Here is a 20,905-nt window from a genome sequence, read left to right as displayed (position 1 = left end):
AACCTACTGTATGTTGGTTCCCATTACTCAGGAGGACCCTGTGGCTTTTGAGCATGTGTACTACGGTCCTCCCAAAGAGGCCTTGCTGAAGATCCAGGAAGTGCTGTCCCTCTACCTGGAGATCATCACACAGAGCACCTCAGTAGTAGACTGGAGGTGTGAGGCAGAGTACGCCCAGTACGAGCCCTCGCCCTCGTCCACTAGCATCCCAACAAGCACAGGTACTGTATCAGGGATTAAAATGAACATTTTTTTCACAAATGTCCCAAATCATCCCATTTTTTTTCACATTGGTTACTGCAACTGTGTTATATTAAAATTTTGTTAAAGTAATAGGCTTATCACTGACTGGAGGTGTACTGGTGCTTTTTTTACATACAGTCAAGTTGAGTCAAGTCAAGTGTACTTTATTGTCAAAAATCTATGTAACAGGGTTAACACAGAAGTTTGAAATTGCGTTTGACCAGTCTCCAACGTGCAGTTTAACTAAAAAACATTTAAATAAGACATTGATAATAATTTGACATTTTCAATATCGTTTCACCACAGAAAGAAAGTGGAACATTTCTCTGACTTTGAAAAATACTAATGGTGTTTGGACTACTACAAACGCGTCAATGTATATTACAGTCAGTGCGAAATCACCCTTGTTTGACATGGGGTGCAGGTGGTTTGACTTGTGAGCCATAGATATAAACATTATTGGCTGGAATGTATGAATCGTAAAAAGTAAAGTTATAGTTCCAGGAACAGTAAAAGTCATTTCTGGACACGCTCCAAAAGTGCCTTTGAGGTAGTCTACACAGTTACAGTCTGATAGCATACGGATATGACAAGCAACTCCACAGTACATTTGCAGAAGGAATTCCCTACATAATGAGATTATCTACATGTGATGAATTTGTGGATTTATTTTCTGAATGTGTTCTCAGATGAACCTGCAAATGGACTCCTGGGCAGGAAGGCAAGAAGCGAAACAAGTGAAGAACAGCATGCCTTTTACAAGCTTGGCTTTATCACCGTGACTGCATGTTGCGGATTATTGCTACCTATCACAGTTTGCTGCTTCATTAAGCTTAAGGTATGAAGGCAGTAAACTGATACCACAAGTGTCTCCCTTGATATCATATAAGAATCAGAATTCATTGATAATATTTATCAGAGTTCCATAATTTTCTTTCGATTTAGTGTATTTTTGAACTGTTTTTGAACTGTTAAAAGAACAACACTGGATTACTCATGATGTGTCTGCCTGTCTGTCTGTCTGTCTGTCTGTATACATGTATTCACAGAGACTTCAAGATAATCTCCACCAAATGCAGATCATGTCACATGGGAGGTATATCAATGTGTTTTACTTTTATGGTATTTTTTAATCTGAACCCAAAACCTAAAAACCTAATTTTATAACCTTCTGTAACTATTTCTATCCAAGGTTCAATCCATACCAGCACAGCATTGAGCTTCAGGATCTATCAGGTGAGCACACTGCTACAGTATGAAAACACATATTTCAAATAGAAAAACATATCGTATACACTTTGAAATGTTTGCATACTGAACAGAAATGTGATAACCAAGTTAAGTTTTTGCACATATATTACATCCATATATACTGTACCATAGTGTCCATACTTTAATAGAGTGTCAAGTGTTTTAAGTCAAATTTCTGAATGTCTTCATTAATCTTGTCTGTCTCTTTTTCTCCCAAAGGTTTACCGCGACTACATGCTTGACTTTCCTGCCAGAGCAAGCATATGGAGAAGCAGCAGGAGAACATTCTTCCATTGTTTCTCACAGACTACTTAGCAGACTGGAACACTTGCCAACACCAAGGCACAAAGCGTTTATCACTTTGAGAGTCTATTTTTTATACAGATGAGATATCTTTGTATCTTGCATTACATGGAATATATATATATATATATATATATATATATATATATATATATATATATATATTGTTTATAATGTAAATGTATATATAAAATTGTTATGTATATGGCCCCTGTTGCTTTTCTACTTAAGAAGTGAAATAAAGTTTATAAGTTACTGTGTTATCCGTCATAATGAATTTTTTTTGGGTGGAGAATGTACACGGAGGTGATAACATTAAAATGTTTTACCGTGTACGTTCAACACTTATGGAGTTGAAATGAACAGTCTTCTAGCTGGTCCTAAAATGAAGAACATTTTATTTACAGGCTTTAAATCATTTCTGAGCAGTAAATTCTACACTGTTAATTTAACACTGTTAATTTAGTGCCCAGAACTGATTTACAGCCTGTAAATAACATTTTCCTGGGATTGAAATCCTTCAAGATCCTCCAAACATCTGAATTCTGCTTAAAATGAAAATTAGGGATGTCAGTAACTCTAATCACCAGGGGTGGATGATGACTATTGTTTGGGCTGATGTTGTCTTCATTGCTTCATAACATCAGTGGCGTCAAACAGGGGGGGGGGGGGGGGGGGGGCTGACTCATTCTTAGGGCCCAGCCCACCTGGGGGGCCCCCCGGGGGCCCTCCTATGGAAAATGTTCCATGGAAAATGTTCTTGGGGGGCCTATGAAAGAGGTTGTTCCTGGGGCCGCAAATTTGGTGCTACGCCCCTGCATAACATCATACTTGGTAGGACAAATGTCTGCATGTCTGGATGATGTGGAAGACCACGTGGGACCACCGGATGTGTTTTTCAGACGTGCAGCGTTTAATGTGTAGTGTGCAAAGGGACAATGCACATTCAAAAAGTTGAAGTCCTGAAAGCAATTCACTATAGCAGGTACTCTAAATTGGCAGAACACCTAACGAACAGACAGAAAAAAACTGCTTTCTCCCTCTTTAGAGAGATGGGATAAGATGCAGCATGCAGAAATGCCACAGGGGTGACTATAGTGACAAGGCATTTCGGTTGTCATTGGGAAATCTAGTGCAACATGAGCGTTATCAGTGATGCGGATCACCCGCATGTGCCCTTTAAAATTAGTCGATTACAGGTGTAACAAAGGACTGTGATTGGTGCGCAAGGGGCGTGTGAGCGATTTTATTCTCGGGGGCTGAGAGAGTTGGGAGGCCGGGGAAGGACAGACAAAGCCCGAGAGAACCACCGCGAGGAGACAGCCACCGCCGAGAGAGCCAGAGCCAGATGCAGGAGGAAGAATCCCGAGCTGGTAATCGGATGGAGCTGGGTGGAAAATGTGAGTGCCAGCGGGGACAATCTGTGAGCCAACTACTTTTGTGCAGTTCAACAGACTCTTATCTTGGCTACTTCCATTTAATGAGTTGCAGTGTACAGTCGCCAATAAGTTGTTTGCAGTCGTGTGTCGCGTTTATTAGATGTAGCCATCATGTTTGTGCATCCTGAACACTCTGTACTGTGTCAACTGCAGGTATCCTAGCTGGGAACTTTATTGTTTCCTCAACGAACTGGACACTGGTTCGTAACCACCTCTGCTTATTGCCTCACAGCCTTGCCTTCATCTTGGTATCAATAAATATTTTCTGAAACCTGATTTGATGTCTTGGCGTGCTGGTGTGTGTACAGTGGCCTCCTCAGGGTGGTTGGATATCAAGGGGGTGCCGCCAGGGAACCGCACAGCCCCAGCTGCGACAGAAAAATGTCTCTCAATAAAGTTTTTTTTTCCCTTTTCCGGATTTTTTTTCATCATTTTCTCTTTTTTAACCGAATGTTGAGTTCTTGAAGAAGCTACTTAATATTCATGCATTTTCTATGGGCAAGACAAACCTTTAGAGTGGAATTTTCTAAAGTTTTCCACTTTAAGAAGTAAACGCATTCAAAAGACCACAGATTATTTAGCTATTACTGTACCAGATTCCCAGATTACTGTACCAGAAGTTATGATTGTAAAGCTGACTGGGGCAGAAGATTGATGACTTCCATATCATCTGTAACATAAGACAAATGTGTTTCAGATCATTTACCGTCATGGGAAGGAAAGGTTTCTAACATGCCCAGCATGTAGTCTAGACCTTATTGGTATTTTTTGGCATTTCGTGTTGTTAGGGGGAAATCCAGACTTACAGACTCAGGCCATGTGTTCTTGGAGGACAGAGGTACATGCAGTGTGTGTTATTTGATGGGATCACAAAAAGTTTTTTTAAACTACAAAGCGGATTCCAAAAAAGGGACACTTGATACTTTGCCACATGCAACACACGGTTAAATATCTGTATCATGTGCATTAATCCACCGTTGTGTGTTTATGGTCAATTTTTCAACAGCTGTCATTGTTGGAGTGTCATAGTGTGCTTAGTGACAATGGGTATTTCATGATCTCATAACTCATAGAATAATTTCACAGAACTCTATATAGGCCTTACGTGCCTGCAATTTTGATAATTCAATCTTTCTGTGTAATAGATCAGTAATTAGCCCCTCAACATATTCACTTCTGAGTGACACAGCCTCTCTGTGATGGTGTTTTATTTTTAGATCCATGTTGGCAGCCAGTATAGTTCCTTTTAAAAATGTTCTTCCTTGTGTTATTTTGTAGACGTATCCAACTATTACAACATGTTCTGGCCCTGTCCCAACTTTTTTGAGTTTTGTTGCATGGATCAAATTTTCAATGAACACATAAGTTATAGTACTTCCCTCAAAGTAATACTTTAGCCTGGCTGGATATGTTGACCTTGTGCTATTGTCCATGTAATGCATGGATTGAATATTTTGAAAATGGCAGAATTTTGCTTCACAAAATACCAAGTGTCTAAGGCTGTAACGATATTGCATCGAACCGAGGTATCGCGGTACGCAGACCCACGAACCCCTATCGCGAAACTGCCTCGCAGAATCGCGATGCGCCCTTTAAAAGTTGTTACCAAAGTTCTTCCCTAACAAAATCTCTGTTGTTACCCCTCAGTCTAGAAAACAGCAGCATAAAGGCAAATGTTTGCATATGCGCTTAAAAAAGACAAGTAGAAAAGGGGCGCACATGTGCGAGTAACACTTCCATTCATCCCTCTCTTATAAAATGTTCCGTCCAACCAGCACGTGCATTTGTTATTATCAATTGCCTGAGCAACCTCCGCGAGACGAAACACTTGGAAACGTCGGAAGGTAAAGCACAGAAATGAACAACAGACCCAAGAAGGCTTTATCAAACGTGTGAAGGTGTTAAGATTCATGCATGCGCCGATGCTGTTGAGTGGAGATAGACGTTGAGCAGAGAGAGAGAGAAAGAGAGCGAGAGAGCGAGATGCTCCGCCTGCCCAAATTCATAAACCACGCGACGCTCTATCAGGGAAGTGTCTGAAGTCGGGCGAACGTTGAGGTCGATGTGGATATTAATAGGCAGCGTTATTCTTCCCCGCATTGACCGCCTGCCTAGCGAAAACATGCTCCATTTCAGCCTGCATCCATTCCCGCTCTTGACAAAATGTCAAATCACAAAACCAAACAAAGGACAACGTGCCTGTTGCATAGTGAGAACATAGGCTAACTGAGTTTCGAGTTTTGTTTGTATAAGCGTGCGCGTGCTGCTGCACGATCAAAAAAGTTTAAAAAATAGGCCTATTAAACATCAAAATTAAGTGTTGCATTTTTGTAAGTAACTTTACACAACATGTTTCCTGACGAAATATGACCAGTGTTGTTTCAGTTAATGTTTGGATATTAATTGGATAATGTTTGATAATGTGAGACAGTTGTTAGACTAATAGGCTACCTACTGGAACCCTGACCCTTCTCTCTCCGTCTCTGTCTCCCTCACACACGGTCAGCATCTCAGCATCATATGATCTAAGCCTATTAATAAGAAGCCTACTTTTCCTTGGTGAACTAATATCCCTTATTGTGCTTTGATGTCAACACCTGGGGAACAGGTTGCAGTGGTATATCTGCAGCATCATTTAGGTACACCTACAAAATTAATGTAGGCAGGTAGGCCTAAATGCAAAAAGAAATCATAGGCCTATATATAGCCTATATAGGCCTATAATTTATTTTCTTCTTTTTTTCCTTTAAAAATAAAATAAAATCGTGGGGCATATCGAACCGTGGGTCATATATCGTGATACAAACCGAATCGTGGGTTGGGTGTATCGTTACAGCCTTACAAGTGTCCCATCTTTTTTGGAATCTGGTTTGTAATTGTTTATCCAGTTTTACAGGACATAGAATGCATGACAAAGAGGCATTATTTAAGGTTGTACATGCCCTTCAATATTTGTACATGCTACGCAAACTTTAAGTAGACGCACAATCTGATGGGCGACAGGCACAAGGTGAAGGAGGTCAGCTACACCGTAAAACATGGCATCATGTAAAAAAGTAAGTTGCCCTGTTGCCTTGAGTTCAGTTAAGCCTCGAGTTGAATTAACTTAGAAACTTAAGGCAGCAAGGCAACTTACCTTTTTATGTTTGGCTGGCTCGCAATGTTTTACAGTGTACACTGATATGACGAGTGCAGTAGGATATTAAGACCAAATGTCACCACACAGCATAATCAGTCTTCATTAACTCAGAAGAACAGTGTTAGGATGCAAAGAATGCAAACAATCTTGGATTTTGGTATGCTTTGAAATTTTAATTAAGTAGTCTGGACCAAAGGTGTATAGTATACTAAAGTTGTACAAATAATAATCAGGATCTGCTACTTAATAGACTTTGATATTACAAAGGAACAGCTAGCTCATCATTCTATAAAAATATCTTTTCTGCGAACACACTATTTAAAAAGTGTTACTTCCCTAGTCGAGAAGTGTTACTTGTCTAGTCATTTCTCACTCTATGGCTTGAACTACTCTACATTTCTGTTTTAGCACAAAGTAGTAAAGACTGTCTGTCGGAGAGTGTTCAGCAGCACTACACATGAAACTTGTATACTCCCCCCTACCTCCCCCACAACGACACACACGCACCCATTCACACATACACACACACACTCCCACACACAAGCAGACACAGAAAGGCTCTCTCTCTCTCTCTCTCTCTCTCTCTCTCTCTCTCTCTCTCTCTCTCTCTCTCTCTCTCTCTCTCTCTCTCTCTCTCTCTCTCTGTCTCGCACACACACACTACAGTGGTTCCAGAGCAGAGAAGCAGTAATTAGTGCTTGTACAATGGGCTGCTGAACGCTGATTCATGTGACTGGCTGGCTGGCTGGCTGGCTGCTAGAGTTCTGATGAGTCTGGCCCATTTTCACAGGTCACTGCACACTGTGTCACCGTGTGACCGACCGTGACTATGAAAAGGCAGGGCTGGCCCAAAATGTATGCCCCCCCCTAAAACGTATATACACACTCAACACCTCACAAAGTAACCCACTAACACAAACACCAACCCTCCCTCCACGCACTCACACCCATGCCCCCACCCTTCCCACACGCACATATCTAGTTTTGCATACATGTTCACACGGTCACACGGCGCATTTATACGCAGCTGACACCAATGTTTTCCGAAGCGTGCATCCTGTCCCCTGTCCAGACACTGTAAGTACTGTTTTTGAAATACTTCAATTTCTCCAAAGTGTTTCTACTCATTTGTATCAATAATCAATTACTACTCCATTTCTGGAAAGTTTGCAAGATCATTACAGAAATGATCAAACGGGAGGGTGATGATGATGCATTTTAGTTTGTTGGCAGAGTCCCTGATGGGGCTGACTTTGCCAAGATGGCCTTTCAGAATAATAGTTTTTGCGGAGCAGCCACACGATTGTTTGAAATGTAGACTGCCAAAAGATCAGGCCCTTGATTAAAATCAACAAGCAGAAGGAAACCACTATCCCTAATGACAGTTGCTCAATGAATCTGTGTCTATTTGTATCAAAATGTAAAAAACAAAAACTGTGGGAAAAATGAGTGGGATAAACACACAAAGACTAGCACTCCCCCCATGCAGCATTCAAGCTTATGGTGGTGAGTGACATAACAATATAGCTTCGCAGAGCCACAACGACCATATGCGGTTCCATGATTGTGCTAGCAGTGCAAACAAAAACATGTGGGAAAATAAAGGCAGCGGAGACACAACATGGACGCCATCCAAAAGAGAAGCAGAGGGACTTGCGGGTGGACAATGCTGAGGGAGGCAGATGAAAGAGGACGGAGCTGAAAAAATAGGCAGCGGCAGCCTCATTCACTATTCAGTAGACCGACACCAAGGGGCCTGGCTGTTAGGACAGTGCTGTCAGCCGGTGGAATGGGAAATATTCTGTTGTGGGAGTCGTGTGTGCTTTTGGAGCTGACCTACTCAACTACCCAGATACCGTAGCACAACACACAACAGGCGCAAACACAGCGCAAACACACACACACACACACACACACACACACACACACACACACACACACACACACACACACACACACACACACACAATTCTTTTATTCCCTCTGCTGCTGTGCCTTGGAGTGAACCTGATAGTATTGTTGATACTGGCAGAGAGACAGCGACTACAGGCACCACTGGGAGGAGAGGCAGCTGGTCAGACCCAGTGCTAACACTAAAGGAGTACTTCACAACCTTTCGTCCAGTCACGACTTTCAAAATAGTAAGTATCAACTCTTTTGAACTGTATACATCCTACCCAAATAATTTATTCAGAGGTGGATGCACACACACAGTGCTATTTATATTGTAACAACTAGTTATCAACTATTTGATTAATTGGATTGTTAATTGATTATTTAATTATTATTGTTTGATTATGCTTTAAGGAAATAATTAACATTATTATGACTACAGCCAAATGCATTAAAAAATCTGTCTATAGCAAATCATGTATTGTTGTGGCACGTGATGCAATATTATGATGCTTGGTGACTTCCTATGGCTTCAATACGACTCCTTGATATTCTACTCACCACCTGTTGTGTCGTGACTGTGCAGTAGATATGAGGGAGTCCCAGATGTACTTCCCGGCGCGCACCGTGCTGTTCCGCAAAGAGGCCAACGGGGTGACGTACCGCGTACCGGCGCTGATCTACCTGCCCAGCTCCTCCTCCTTCCTGGCCTTCTGTGAGGAACGCCTGAGCCCTGCGGACGCACAGGCCAACCTCCTGGTCATGCGCAAGGGCAAGTTCTACAGGAATTATGTAGAGGTGAAAAAATGTTACAGATACATATTAATTATCTTCTTCCATTTCTGAAAGGAAATCTTTTTGGTCAGATGTAAAGCTGCTTCCACACTTTCCCCAACTAACACCAGCGATCTAAAAAAATGCAGTTGTTGGCATCCCATGGGTGTCAACACACCAACTGTCAGTTCCACACTGCCCAGACAGTAACTGATTGACTGTTGCCACCATCCAACAAATACAATCTATTTGTCCAAACTGATCTTTTGTTTGCTTGCTGGGGCAGAGTGGAAGTAGCCTCGCGACGCCATCCAATGTACTCCACCAAAGATTTTGGCTCCGCACATCGGATTGACGGAGTCAACAGTCGGCTTTTCTCCCAGGCTAGAGTGGAAGCATCTTACGTTTGTTCAGCAACCTGGTAGATGTTCTTGAGTATAAAGAAGTATAGCACCAAATCGTATCATACTCTACATAAATGTAACTTCAATCATGTTGTCACTGTTTCATGAATTAAGTGCTAAGTGCAAAGTATGAATTTAACACAGTATGTAACATTATGTCCTAGGCTTAGAGTTAACCCCTTAAGACAAGGCATTATAAATTAGCTGTTACCAGAATGGCAATGAATGACCAAGTCGTAATGTATTACTAAAGGGCCGTGCACTGCCATAGTAGTGTAGTACTTTCAATGTCTATTACAGCGTGCCTCAGGAGGTACGGCGCGCATTAAGGGGCTACGTATAGTGCATAACCATTGTCGAAAAACAAAATCGAAAAATGAATGTGTTACCCAATATTTTTTCTTCTGTTTCTTATGTCACATTGTACCTGGCTCTGTGCTGTTGATTAATGGTGTCTCTCCGTCCGTTTCCGTCTCTGTCTCCGGTAGTGGACTGATATGCGTGTGCTGTCCACAGCACAGCTGCAGGGCCACCGTTCCATGAACCCATGCCCCGTCTACGACGAGTTCACTGGCACCCTCTTCCTGTTCTTCATCGCCGTGCTGGGCCACACCTCAGAGTCCTACCAGCTGGTGACGGGCAAGAACGTCACACGCCTCTGCTACGTCTCCAGCACGGACCATGGGGACACCTGGAGCCCCGTCACCGACCTCACCAAGAGGGTCATTGGAGACACCATTAAAGGTGACAAATGCCTGGCAACAATAAAACATTTTTTACAGTTTATTAGTGTTTCTACATGTATAAACATAAAATATAATGTATACTTACTCTGTACCTTTCACCAACCTCACCAAGACGGTCAGCGGAGACACCATTACAGGAAGAGCATGTATTTTTTTGTCAGTATACTTCCAGAAATTATGTTACTGCCCCATTCACAAATGTTATCTTAGTATTAGTAAGTTAGTAAGTATTTTCCACCGCCATCAATTTCTAAGTATGAATTATGACATGCATAAAAATGTGAATCTTCACCATGGCCAGTCTTTAGAATTTCCGGTAATGAATATCTTTTGATCAGACCGGTCAATATTTTGCTCATTAAATATTCATGAAAAGAATTTGGGAATGGGCAGAATACTTGCAATGCCTACTAGACTGACCACAATCCTACAGGGGTTATACTAAACAACTGAGATACCTGTCATTTTAGTGTGGGATGTTTCCTGGCCCAAGTGGACCAGCCTGTTGGCCAATCTTCATTAACTGCTTATTATACGGCACTCTAGAATGGTGCAAGAGCCCCCATTCACTTTCAATGGGCGGACCCAACATTCGGTGGTCACTACTTTTCTGTAATGCCCACCTAATAATACCCACTGCCAATGGCAACGAGTTTGGTCACTTCAGAGATCACTCCGCAAGTAGATCGGTCATATCTTCACTAATATGGCTTGCCTTCTGATTTTTAGCAGTATGGCAGCAGCGCGATTAACGCACACTGCTGGTGGCCCACTGATGCTGATGTTGAATGTAGGGATGCACCGGTACCACTTTTTTGAAAACCGATACAAGTACGAGTACATTAATGTGTGTACTTGCCGATACCGGCGAGTACCGATACCGATACCTTTTACCACCAATGAAGATTGACCAACAGGCTGGTCCACTTGGGCCAGGAAACTTCCCACACTAACATGACAGGTGTCTCCATTATTTTGTCGAACCCCTGTACATACTCTACCTTAAAAAGAGACAAAAGCTTGGAAACTATACTAGTATTACTATTGTTATTATTACTGTTATAAAATTAGTTAAAACCTTATTTTATGGTTTCTGTTTTAGTGTAACTACTTACATGTATCAACAAATAAGATACTGTACACATAATCATAACCCTATTATAATGTTCATCTTGTTATATACTTCATTAAACTGCACCAAATGAATGCAACAGGGACTATAAAATAGTGAATTTTAGGCCAATAATAAGAATGATAAATGAATTTCCTTTGGGATTAATACAGTATCTCTACTCCAATCTATGATACACTAGCAGCATTCTTCAGGACTGATTTCCCATTTTTAAATCACTCAATCAAATTTAACAACCATACCATTTGCACTGACATAATGTACAGAGACATTTTTCTTTGGAATAAGTGATGATGGAAACACGCTTAAACTCTCACCATATTTCCTGTTAAACTGTTTTTCTTGGATGCACAAAGGGCTGGTAATGAGCCCAAGTTGCCTGTGTGGGATTGGCACTGGTCCTCCTCATTGAGACCTTTTAAACTACTTCACTACAGGACATTGGCAGCATGAATGAGTTTCTCGTGTTGACCTCAGATGATATCAATATAGCGAGTTGCAGCAAGGAAGCTCTCGGATATGTGGTCCCCATTTAGTCAGTCATGCACCACAGAAATTTCGGAAAGTATTTGGTTTTTGAACATTGCTCAATAAACAGTATTTGGCCCTCGAGTTACTGTAATTCAATTTTACACAATACAAAGTGCAAGCACCGGTCAAATGTTTTCTGAGAATCGACCTGACTGTTTTCCCACATTGTACATTTGTTTGTTTGTTAAGGTAAGCGTACCCATTAAGCCCATGTACCCTTTAAGCCCACTTTCAACTTTGAGGTCAATTTAAAGAAAGGGAAAAGGTGAATTTTGTTGTTCATCACCCTATCCAATTAAAGGGTTTAGTAACTGACAAAATGTTTTTTTATTGCAAACAAATCACATTTTTTATCGTCGAGTTATCCCCGTCCAAGTGAATCCAGTCTCAGGACTACTCACAAGAAGTTGCCTCAAAACTTTGCTGTTTTGGGACATGTCAGAAATCATAGAATATCAGCTAGTTTAAGTCAAATGTTTTGAAAATACTTTCATATTTAGTGAACTAAGAGGTAAATGTAATGATTTTTATATATATACATGCAGTGTTTTACTAAATTATAGCATTTCTCTTCAAATGGAAAGATGTGTTTTATGAGCGAGCACACGCCGATATTTTCTTGATACAACCACACACCATCTTTATCTTACTCTACCGTAAGACTTAAGGTGGTTAGGTATGAATTCTAAGCATATTCCAGTTTGTTTGGCATTGGTCTTTAAAGAAATGCATCATGAAATGTTTTGTGGAGTTGATTATTTCCATAAAATAGCTTTTTGTATAGGCGGGCTTAATGGGTACAAGGTGGGCTTAAATGGTACACCTCATTGAAATGCATGCAAGTTTGCATGCATGCTTATGAAAAATGCCTTTGAGGGACATAAAAAGTGCTGTACAATCCCAAGTTGTTGCTTTAAAAGGCGTAATGTAATGAACTAACAATAATCAATAAGAAAAAATACATTTCTCTGTTTGGATGAAGAATTTTATGAAGTATATGAAGTAAAAGATGGCGTAATATTTAATTAGGTTTTATGCACTATTTTTTGAGCAAATCTTACATTTTTGGTCTGAAACCATTTATGCCATGTAGGCTCCACTGTTTAAACTCAATTCACACACCTCACCAGGTATTTTGATAGAGAAATAACTATATGAGCTTATTTGGAACACAAGTGGGCTTAAATGGTACCAATGGTACCATTTAAGCCCATTCAGACTTTTCACTTTTCTCGTAAAAAATCTTCATATTGTACTTTGAAATATCCATCAACTCAGTGACAAACATTGAGAAGAGAGGTAAATCTTACTATTTAACAAAATATTTCACAAAAAAATTATGTGAAGATGATTGAAAAATAAAGAAATTTAGATTTTGGTGGGCTTAATGGGTACGCTTACCTTACTTCTTGTGATATCTTTCAAACGTCATCATTCCCTGAAAGCATCTCCAACTCTGGCTGGTGATGACCAGGGTTAGCTGTCTCCTTCCGTAGCTTGTCGAAACTGAGAAATTGTGTCTGAAACACGGAGGTGGACTTTTGTGAAGGCTATAGAGCAGAGGTAGTAGCAGAGATATTCTAGACAGATCATTTTGATTCTTTTCCAGTATCCACTTTATGTCGGGTGAACGCTCCTTTAGGAGACCTTCGGTTAGGAGACCTTTGGAGTCCTGAGGTTGATAATAAATGAAGTCCCCTTAGCGCTGTAGATGGCGGTAGCGTACGTCTTGTGCAAACACCTCAAAAAGAGAAGAAGAAGGGGGGGGGGGGGGGGGGGACAACGCCCCCTTAGGAGACCCAACTTGAGCACACGCTTTTGCATTGAGTGGGCGTGTTTTGGTCCCCCTTGATTAAAATTGGATCCAATTTGGTAGTAGTGTGCACATCCCCAATGATGAAGTGCAGGTCAGAGGGGCCGGTAATATTTGAGAGAGAATTAAATCTCTGAGAATCTCCCTTATATTGTAATGGTGCTGCAATGCTTTTCATGTTATAATCTGGCTTGCCAGGCAATCTTGTTCAGGCAAATGGTCCTTTTTCAAGCATTTGTTAAGATTGACTTTTGAGGTCGAGGCTGAGGCTCAAACGACTAAGGACCCATACTGTTACACCGGGGCCCTGTTCAATTCCAGAAGTAATTTCCCGATCCTACCCCATCTTTCTCTCCCAACCATTTCCTGTCTTCTCTTCACTGCTTCTTGCCTCCATCAGAGTGGGCCACCTTTGCGTTTTTTTGCCAATTGATGTGATGCTAGACCAAACTTTTCACGTTATAATCTGGCTTTCCAGGGTACGGCTTTGTCTTTTTGAAAAGTACTAGCTAGGATTGACCTTTGACCTTTGCCATTTGTGCATCTCGCCTTCTCAGAGTGGGCCACCTTCGCCCTGGGCCCCGGCCACGGCATCCAGCTGAAGTCTGGCCGGCTCCTAGTGCCGGCCTACGCCTACCACATCGACTGCAAGGAGTGCCTGGGCAGGGTGTGCCTGACCACGCCACACTCCTTCTGCTTCCACAGCGACACGCACGGGCGCGTGTGGCGCTTCGGTGAGGCCATCCCCGGGCCAGAGAGCGTGGAGTGCCAGATAGTGTCCGTGGACGAGGAGGACGGCGGTAACTTCCTGTACTGCAACGCCAGGAGCCCGCTGGGGTACCGCGTGCAGTCGGTCAGCCTGGACGACGGCGCAGTGTTCCAGGACGGCCAGCTGGTGCAGAAACTGGTGGAGCCCCGCAATGGTTGTCACGGCAGCGTCATTGGCTTCCCTGCCCCTCTGGACCTACTCACGGCGTCTAGGGAGGTCCCTCATCTTGGACGACACTGGACGACGTCTCTCCGTGTTCCATCCAACCCCTCGTCATTGTCGCCCTCGTCCTCGACTCCTGTTAGGAACTTTCTCAACCCTACATGGGTGGTGTATTCTCACCCCTCGTTGCCCAACGCACGCAGGGACCTTGGGGTGTACCTGAGCCTGTACCCTCGTGATCCGGACAGCTGGTCTGGGCCTTGGGTGATCTACGAGGGGCCGAGTGCCTACTCAGACTTGGCCTACCTGGAGCTGCCCATTCCTGGGGCTCCTCCAATCACAGGCTTCGCCTGCCTGTTTGAAAGCGGCATGAGGACACCCTACGACGAGATCTCATTCAGCCTCTTCACCCTCTACGAGCTCATTGAAAACCTCCCTGCAAAGAACTGCCAACTCACAGATGCAAAAAGTTGCATGCAACAGCACACTACGAAGAGGAAGCAAAGAAAATCCTGTGGCCTTTGTTGTGTATCATGAAAAAAAGTTCAAACTGTAAGACTGTAGGCCTATCCTAAGAATTTAGTCAAGTATAGTTTTACAAAAAGTGGAGCAACACTTCATAGTAAAAGCTTTAGAACTATGGCACATGCTGCCTTGTAGGCTAGTGAGAATGATTAGGCTAATATTAAGATGGCGGCCCTATAATGTCGTTCAGTTCAATAAGGTGGGGTGTCTAAAAAACACTATACTTTCCTAAAAACAACTATAGGTTTTAAAGTTTTCATTTTTATAACAAAGACATATAATAGGCCCAATAGCCTAGAATGATTTTACATTTAGTTCAAAACAGCTCTGTATAGTTTTTTTTTTCCTTTTTTGTGTTGCACAATGTAGTTCACATCCCACAATTAGATTTTTTATATTGCATAATTTTGCATTTCATACAAGAAGTAAGTGTTAAGTTGCTCTCAGTTTGTCTGTTGCTTGTTTGCTTTCTTATAATGGCTGTAATCGTCCTCCATTTTCCCTTGCTAATTTTAACAGTGTTTTGATGTGAATAATTAAAAGCCGACACCCCAACCCAACCCCATACCTCGGCTATATTAATTAGTTGTAATTGGGATAATTGGGAAATAATGTGTAACACACTTGTAGCACATTATTGTCCACGTCAAATTTCTTTAGGTAGGCCTAGAACATGTGCAGGCTAATTGCTGTGCTGAAAAAAGGGGGCATTTCGGAGAAAATTAGCGGAAATCAAATCCCGCCAATGTTTTCCTTTGTGTTCACTCACCTAGCAAATGAGGCTTTTCTGTAGTCCTCCTAACCGTGAATAGGCCTACCAATCAAAATAACACATTCGCCTGCCTGAGCGACGCAAAAACTCGTCAGACAATTTCTATTAACAGGTTCACCTCGCGTGCGTGTAGGGCTAGACTTCCGCGCGCGTTGTGTTCATACCTTTTTAATTGGCCAATCAATACCAGCTACAATCTTTGCTACAACTCTCAAAACTAGACCAGTAATGTGACGCCTGCCCATCAATACTGTTACAGCTCCCCCTGCAGGTCTACGTGGGACCACACTTGCTCATCCCGGGGAAAGGGTTTGCAGACCTCCCCAAGCCCAAGCAATACGACCCTAAACCTAACCCTAACCCTAACCCTAACCTTAAATCGCTTGTTTGAAACGTTTGATTACCAATGTGAAGTACAGAGAGGGCATCAAACTAGTGGGCCCCCTTCCCTGACCTCCCTCACTGCTTTTAAGCCGTGGCAGCCATTTGCTCCCTTTCTCCTCTTTTCTGTTGCCTATGAGGCGAGGCTGCCAATGGGCCCTGGAGAAAACAATAAAAGTGAAATCATGAGGCCTACAGTTTCAGTGTGGTGCCGGCCCTTAACAACCACAGCTGTCTCCACTTTATTTAGACATCATGCAATATATCCACATGTTAAGAATAGTTTAATGATACATTCATGATAATAATTCAGAATTTTATGATATGATATGATGGCTTCAATACCTCCCAAAGGAACCAATTCAGAATAGTCAACAACTGCCTATGAAACTTACTTACTGTAAATGGGTTTAACAAATACCTTAAATTAAGAATAAAAAATGGTTGTAAAAATTGATAATAAATCCAAACATTACTGCCGTAATCGTTCACGTATTACATTTCTAGAAAATTAACTACCATGTTGCATTATGATCGGGGCTGTTGACAGCTTTGAGCAGGCCCAGGACAAAATAATCCGAAAGGGCCCCCGCTCAAAACAATGTAATGGGGTCCCAATTACCCCATCAGTTTCCCTGGTTATGACTTACATTACATCACACTTAACAGATGCTTATGTCCAAAACAGCTTACAGTCAGTTACTAGCTAGAGGGCAAGTGACCTACTACAGTGATGCAGCCGCTAAAGCAACATGGGGATGTGTCTTACTCAAAGGTATGGAATAAGTTGCAGGACCACATGCATAATTTATATTGGTCAGGATAATATTGCTCAGGATGCATGCCATTGGCAAAATAGATGACGAGTGAAATGTAAGCAATCACATGTGAATGCATGACTGTAGCAGACAAGTTCTCTCATTGTGTATTGTGAGTTGTGTGCACGGCAAGAACTGTTCCCATAGTATGTTTAGTAAAAAAGCGGCACTCTCGGGTGTAATTCTTTTTTTAGAATTATTTTTCAATCTACTGGGTTACTGCAAGAATTACACCCGAGAGTGCGTCTTTGACCTTTGCTTTTTGCTCGCACCTGAAGACCTTGTAAGAACAGTTGAGAGTTGAGCACACTTTCTAAAAAAAAAAAGCCCATAGTGAGGATGACAGAGAACAGAGATGGATAGGGATGATCGAAACATGATCGAATGTTTGTGGCTGCAGTACTGACAAACTTTTGCTTTGGCAACAAAATCAAGTCAAGTTAAATGATGCTGCCTATCTAATTTGCCAAGTTTGATTACAAAAAATGGGACACTTTCAGAAACACACACATCAACACTGTACTGTAGTACAACGCGTTGAAATACATTGAAAAAACGGTGGCCACTTTGATCACTTTGCTTAACACAATGCAGTGTTTACTCCTGTAACTGAAGACCAACACAGTATAATAGAGCTCATGTAGAGTTGTGCTTTGTGGGCACTGATTAAAATTACACTGCAAGTGATTGGTTCACCAAAGAGCATCCTCTCTGCTATGCGTAAGTACCCTTGCGGTCCACTTCTCCAGGAGTTTAACCACTTAACCCAACATCAGATACCAGTCAGGGCCAGTTCTCGGATGAGAACTTTGCAGTTTGACGGCAGGCGCATACAATGAAATGGTCCATCACTCCTTTTTTCTTCTGATTAGAATTTCCAAAATACAACCTGGCAAGCAATGGAAAGAAGATGCTTATCTGGCTGGCTACATCACTTCAGATAAATTGCAAATGACAATTGCGCGTGGCGACTGCCAAAACCCACCAATTCAGGATCATTCTGATACATCTCTAAAAATGAACGACTTGAGACACACAAGTTGTGATTGTGAAAGAAGTGAAGACGAGCAAATGAGTAATTGTCAATGGCAGAAATACTAATATTGTTATAACATTAAGGCATTAAGGATAATTGAATTCACCGGGTCTAGGCCCCTGAGGCTGAAAGAGATATTAAACTCACATTTAGCCTAAGTGGACCCAGGATTTTCTATGTCTGGGAAACATTTATCTAAGCTATATTACATCACCGTAACCACAACAAACCATTTCAAACCAGGGTGGTGGTGGTGCATTACCATTTTACTGCCTGGCCACAAGAAAGGAGACCAAAGTAATTCTATTGAACCCATACTAAGCAAATAAAGTTATTGGAGTTCACAGTTTAAAGTCATAATATCCTGATCCTAGTGTGACTGGGATTGGATGAGATCATAAGAGCTTTCATCACAAACTGATGCTCGCTTGGTCGTAGAGATGCACCGGATCCTGATTTTTAGGATCCTGCCGGATACCGGATCCACTGCTTAAGATCCTGCCAGATCCGGAACCAGATACCGGATCCTACAAAAGGGTTGAAACACATAGCCAACTCGCACACGTGGGCCCTTTTTATTACGTTGGCGCACACTATTTTTAAGACTCATTGGCTTACTGCCACACTGCCTTCAACGGCCGCTTCCAAAGGGCTTTCACTCCATGCAGCGATTGGGGTTGTGAAAAGACTGACTGAAAAGCCTAGGCTACGTATACCGGATCCACTGCTTAAGATCCTGCCGGATCCGGATAGTCTGAAAAACTTATCCATATCCTGTCGGATCCGGATCTTGGATCCTGTACAACTCTACTTGGTAGTTAGTTACCCCAAGCGTGTGAAACGTGTGCATCTGTATTGGACATGTTCATATACTACACCCCAATGATAAATACAGCCAACCAGATTAATGGGAGTATCAAGTATACCCTTCTCTTACTGCTTTTCAGCCTTTATTGGTTTTTATGAGACAGGATAGTGAAGGAGAGGCAGGAAGTGAGCTGGGAGAGAGAGATGGGGAAGGACCGGCAAAGGACCCGGACCGTGAATCGAACCCGCGTCGGCCGAGTGGTAAACGTGTGCCCTACCATATCAGCCACGTTAGGGACAATAATTGTCTATTTTGCATGACTTTTGGTCCCCAAAGAAAACAGTGGTGGAATGTTCAGATGGAATGTTCGTACACTCTAAAACTGTGTGTGAAAAAGCTTTTTCAACCATAAACTCTGAACTGAGTGTAGCTGTTATGTGAAGAAGCAAACTTGTGGCCTCTGTTATAAGGCCCATATTTAAATAACTATATGGGCTTGTTATGCAAGACTTAAAACACACAGCGTCTTAATAGCATAAATTGTTTGTTAAAAAATCGATACACAAGAGTTGAAGAAGTTAATTTAGGCAACTTTAATCAAGACATTCTTTAGAAAACAAAATTCTTGATTACAAAAAGTTACAAATGCTGTCTCCATTACTCCTTCCATATTCTGTGTATTTGTGGATACCCGCAAATGGGCAAAGAATTGTATAACTTCTTATGATTTTCCTTTTGACATTCTGTTCCAATGCAACACAAACAAAAACTGCGCCCCAAAAAAAGGGGTATTGGTGGCGAAGAAGACCAACAGAAATCTGCTTGTGTACAGGACCCGAGTACAGGACAACTGAGGGCAAGCTGCAACTATTTCTATCGGCATGACAAAATGCACAGACATCTTTAGCTTTCCCCATTATACACTTGTGCCCAACGGAGAGCACACAGACAAAAAAACAAAGATAAGTATGAAGCTCTGCTTTTCATAAAGAAGTGCAGATGCCTTCACAAATAGATTTGCTCTCCCTGAAGAACCACGTTCAGGACTCCAGTCATGAAAAGGGCATTGTGGACAAACAGTACCACTACATTGACGTCATTAAAACCAGTTTTTAGTCACATCACATGCCATAAACTTTGGCAAAGTCCCGAACCAGGGCACTGCCCAGACAAGACGACTGACATCAGTGCTGCTAGGGGTCAGTCCCAGCCTCGTGCGTGTGTGTGTGTGTGGTCGTCTGGAGAAAAGAGCTGTTTGTAGGGAGCTGCATTGTCAACCCCTGGCAGCGGAAAGTATGTACAAATGTAAAAGTGATGCCGAGCTGAGCAGACAGGCTCTGCACATTGAGGATCACCGGCGACTGGCTACCAGCAGCTGTGTGGCCGTTACTGAGTCTGGGAACAAGTTGTGGTACGTGGGCAGGGGCACATAGGCAGCGGTGATCATTTTCCCTGAAGACGCCAAAAAAAAAAAAAAAGAAGGAAACACAAACAAGAAAGAGCATTTCAGTACCCTGCACCACTTACACATTGGACCATACACAAGCCTGAAACTTGACACTTTTTGAAATATGAATATAATACATTTAATTAACAATTTCTTTACCCAATACATGACTATAGAACCCAATGACTTCTCATAGGACTATAATAACAAACAATATCCTCAATGTTTTTATTCTTAAAAGCAAACTGTTCAGCCTGAAATCAGGTACTGAAATTCAATAAAACAGCCCTGCATACAATACTGCTTGTAAAAAGTTACTGAAAGAAATGACTGACCTGCAAACCAGCGTCCGTGCAGGGCGTTCACGGCGGCCATGGCAGCAGGGATAGTTGGACACTTGACATACACATTGCCCTGGAAAGGAAAATTAAATGAATGAAAAACTGTTTCATGGGTGAATAACAAACAAAACATGGGGGTGTGTTGCAAAATACTGCCTGCTCAAAGTTTACTAGCTGG

The 20,905-nt window shown here is 42.1% G+C and overlaps 3 protein-coding genes and 1 long non-coding RNA gene across 7 annotated transcripts in view; 2 read left to right on the top strand and 2 right to left on the bottom strand.

Annotated features, from left to right (window-relative positions):
• The window catches only part of csf1b (colony stimulating factor 1b (macrophage)), a 36,454-nt gene extending 34,551 nt beyond the window's left edge, over positions 1 to 1,903 (top strand). Inside the window, exons 5-9 of the mRNA XM_063209151.1 lie at positions 32 to 221; positions 933 to 1,081; positions 1,293 to 1,339; positions 1,436 to 1,479; positions 1,714 to 1,903. Of these exons, the coding sequence (XP_063065221.1) occupies positions 32 to 221; positions 933 to 1,081; positions 1,293 to 1,339; positions 1,436 to 1,479; positions 1,714 to 1,736 (453 nt within the window). The 3' untranslated portion in view covers positions 1,737 to 1,903. The remainder of the gene's footprint in view (positions 1 to 31; positions 222 to 932; positions 1,082 to 1,292; positions 1,340 to 1,435; positions 1,480 to 1,713) is intronic.
• The window catches only part of LOC134457250 (uncharacterized), a 36,430-nt gene extending 27,538 nt beyond the window's left edge, over positions 1 to 8,892 (bottom strand). Inside the window, exon 1 of the long non-coding RNA XR_010036422.1 lies at positions 8,830 to 8,892. This is a non-coding gene — a long non-coding RNA (uncharacterized LOC134457250). The remainder of the gene's footprint in view (positions 1 to 8,829) is intronic.
• On the top strand, positions 7,554 to 19,905 carry neu4 (sialidase 4). 2 transcript variants are annotated; one of them, XM_063209150.1, is made up of 4 exons: positions 7,554 to 8,516; positions 8,855 to 9,066; positions 9,935 to 10,190; positions 14,226 to 19,905. In XM_063209150.1, exons 2-4 carry the CDS (start codon positions 8,860 to 8,862, stop codon positions 15,134 to 15,136), a joined length of 1,374 nt encoding a protein of 457 aa, XP_063065220.1. In that variant the 5' UTR covers positions 7,554 to 8,516; positions 8,855 to 8,859; the 3' UTR covers positions 15,137 to 19,905. The 2 variants fall into 2 exon arrangements, with proteins under 2 accessions (XP_063065220.1, XP_063065219.1); XM_063209149.1 differs by lacking the exon at positions 7,554 to 8,516 and having other exon boundaries at positions 8,833 to 9,066.
• LOC134457245 (RNA-binding protein 39-like) overlaps positions 19,518 to 20,905 on the bottom strand; it is a 16,410-nt gene continuing 15,022 nt past the window's right edge. For all 3 annotated transcript variants that reach the window (XM_063209145.1, XM_063209147.1, XM_063209146.1), the window contains 2 exons: positions 20,722 to 20,800; positions 19,518 to 20,391 (listed from right to left, as the gene is read on the bottom strand). In XM_063209145.1, the coding sequence (XP_063065215.1) occupies positions 20,291 to 20,391; positions 20,722 to 20,800 (180 nt within the window). In that variant the 3' untranslated portion in view covers positions 19,518 to 20,290. The remainder of the gene's footprint in view (positions 20,392 to 20,721; positions 20,801 to 20,905) is intronic.

Source organism: Engraulis encrasicolus, chromosome 10 (genome assembly GCF_034702125.1).
Source record: "Engraulis encrasicolus isolate BLACKSEA-1 chromosome 10, IST_EnEncr_1.0, whole genome shotgun sequence".
NCBI lineage: Eukaryota > Metazoa > Chordata > Actinopteri > Clupeiformes > Engraulidae > Engraulis > Engraulis encrasicolus.
Note: the sequence above shows the minus strand (reverse complement) of the source record. Positions and strands in the feature narration are given on the sequence as shown.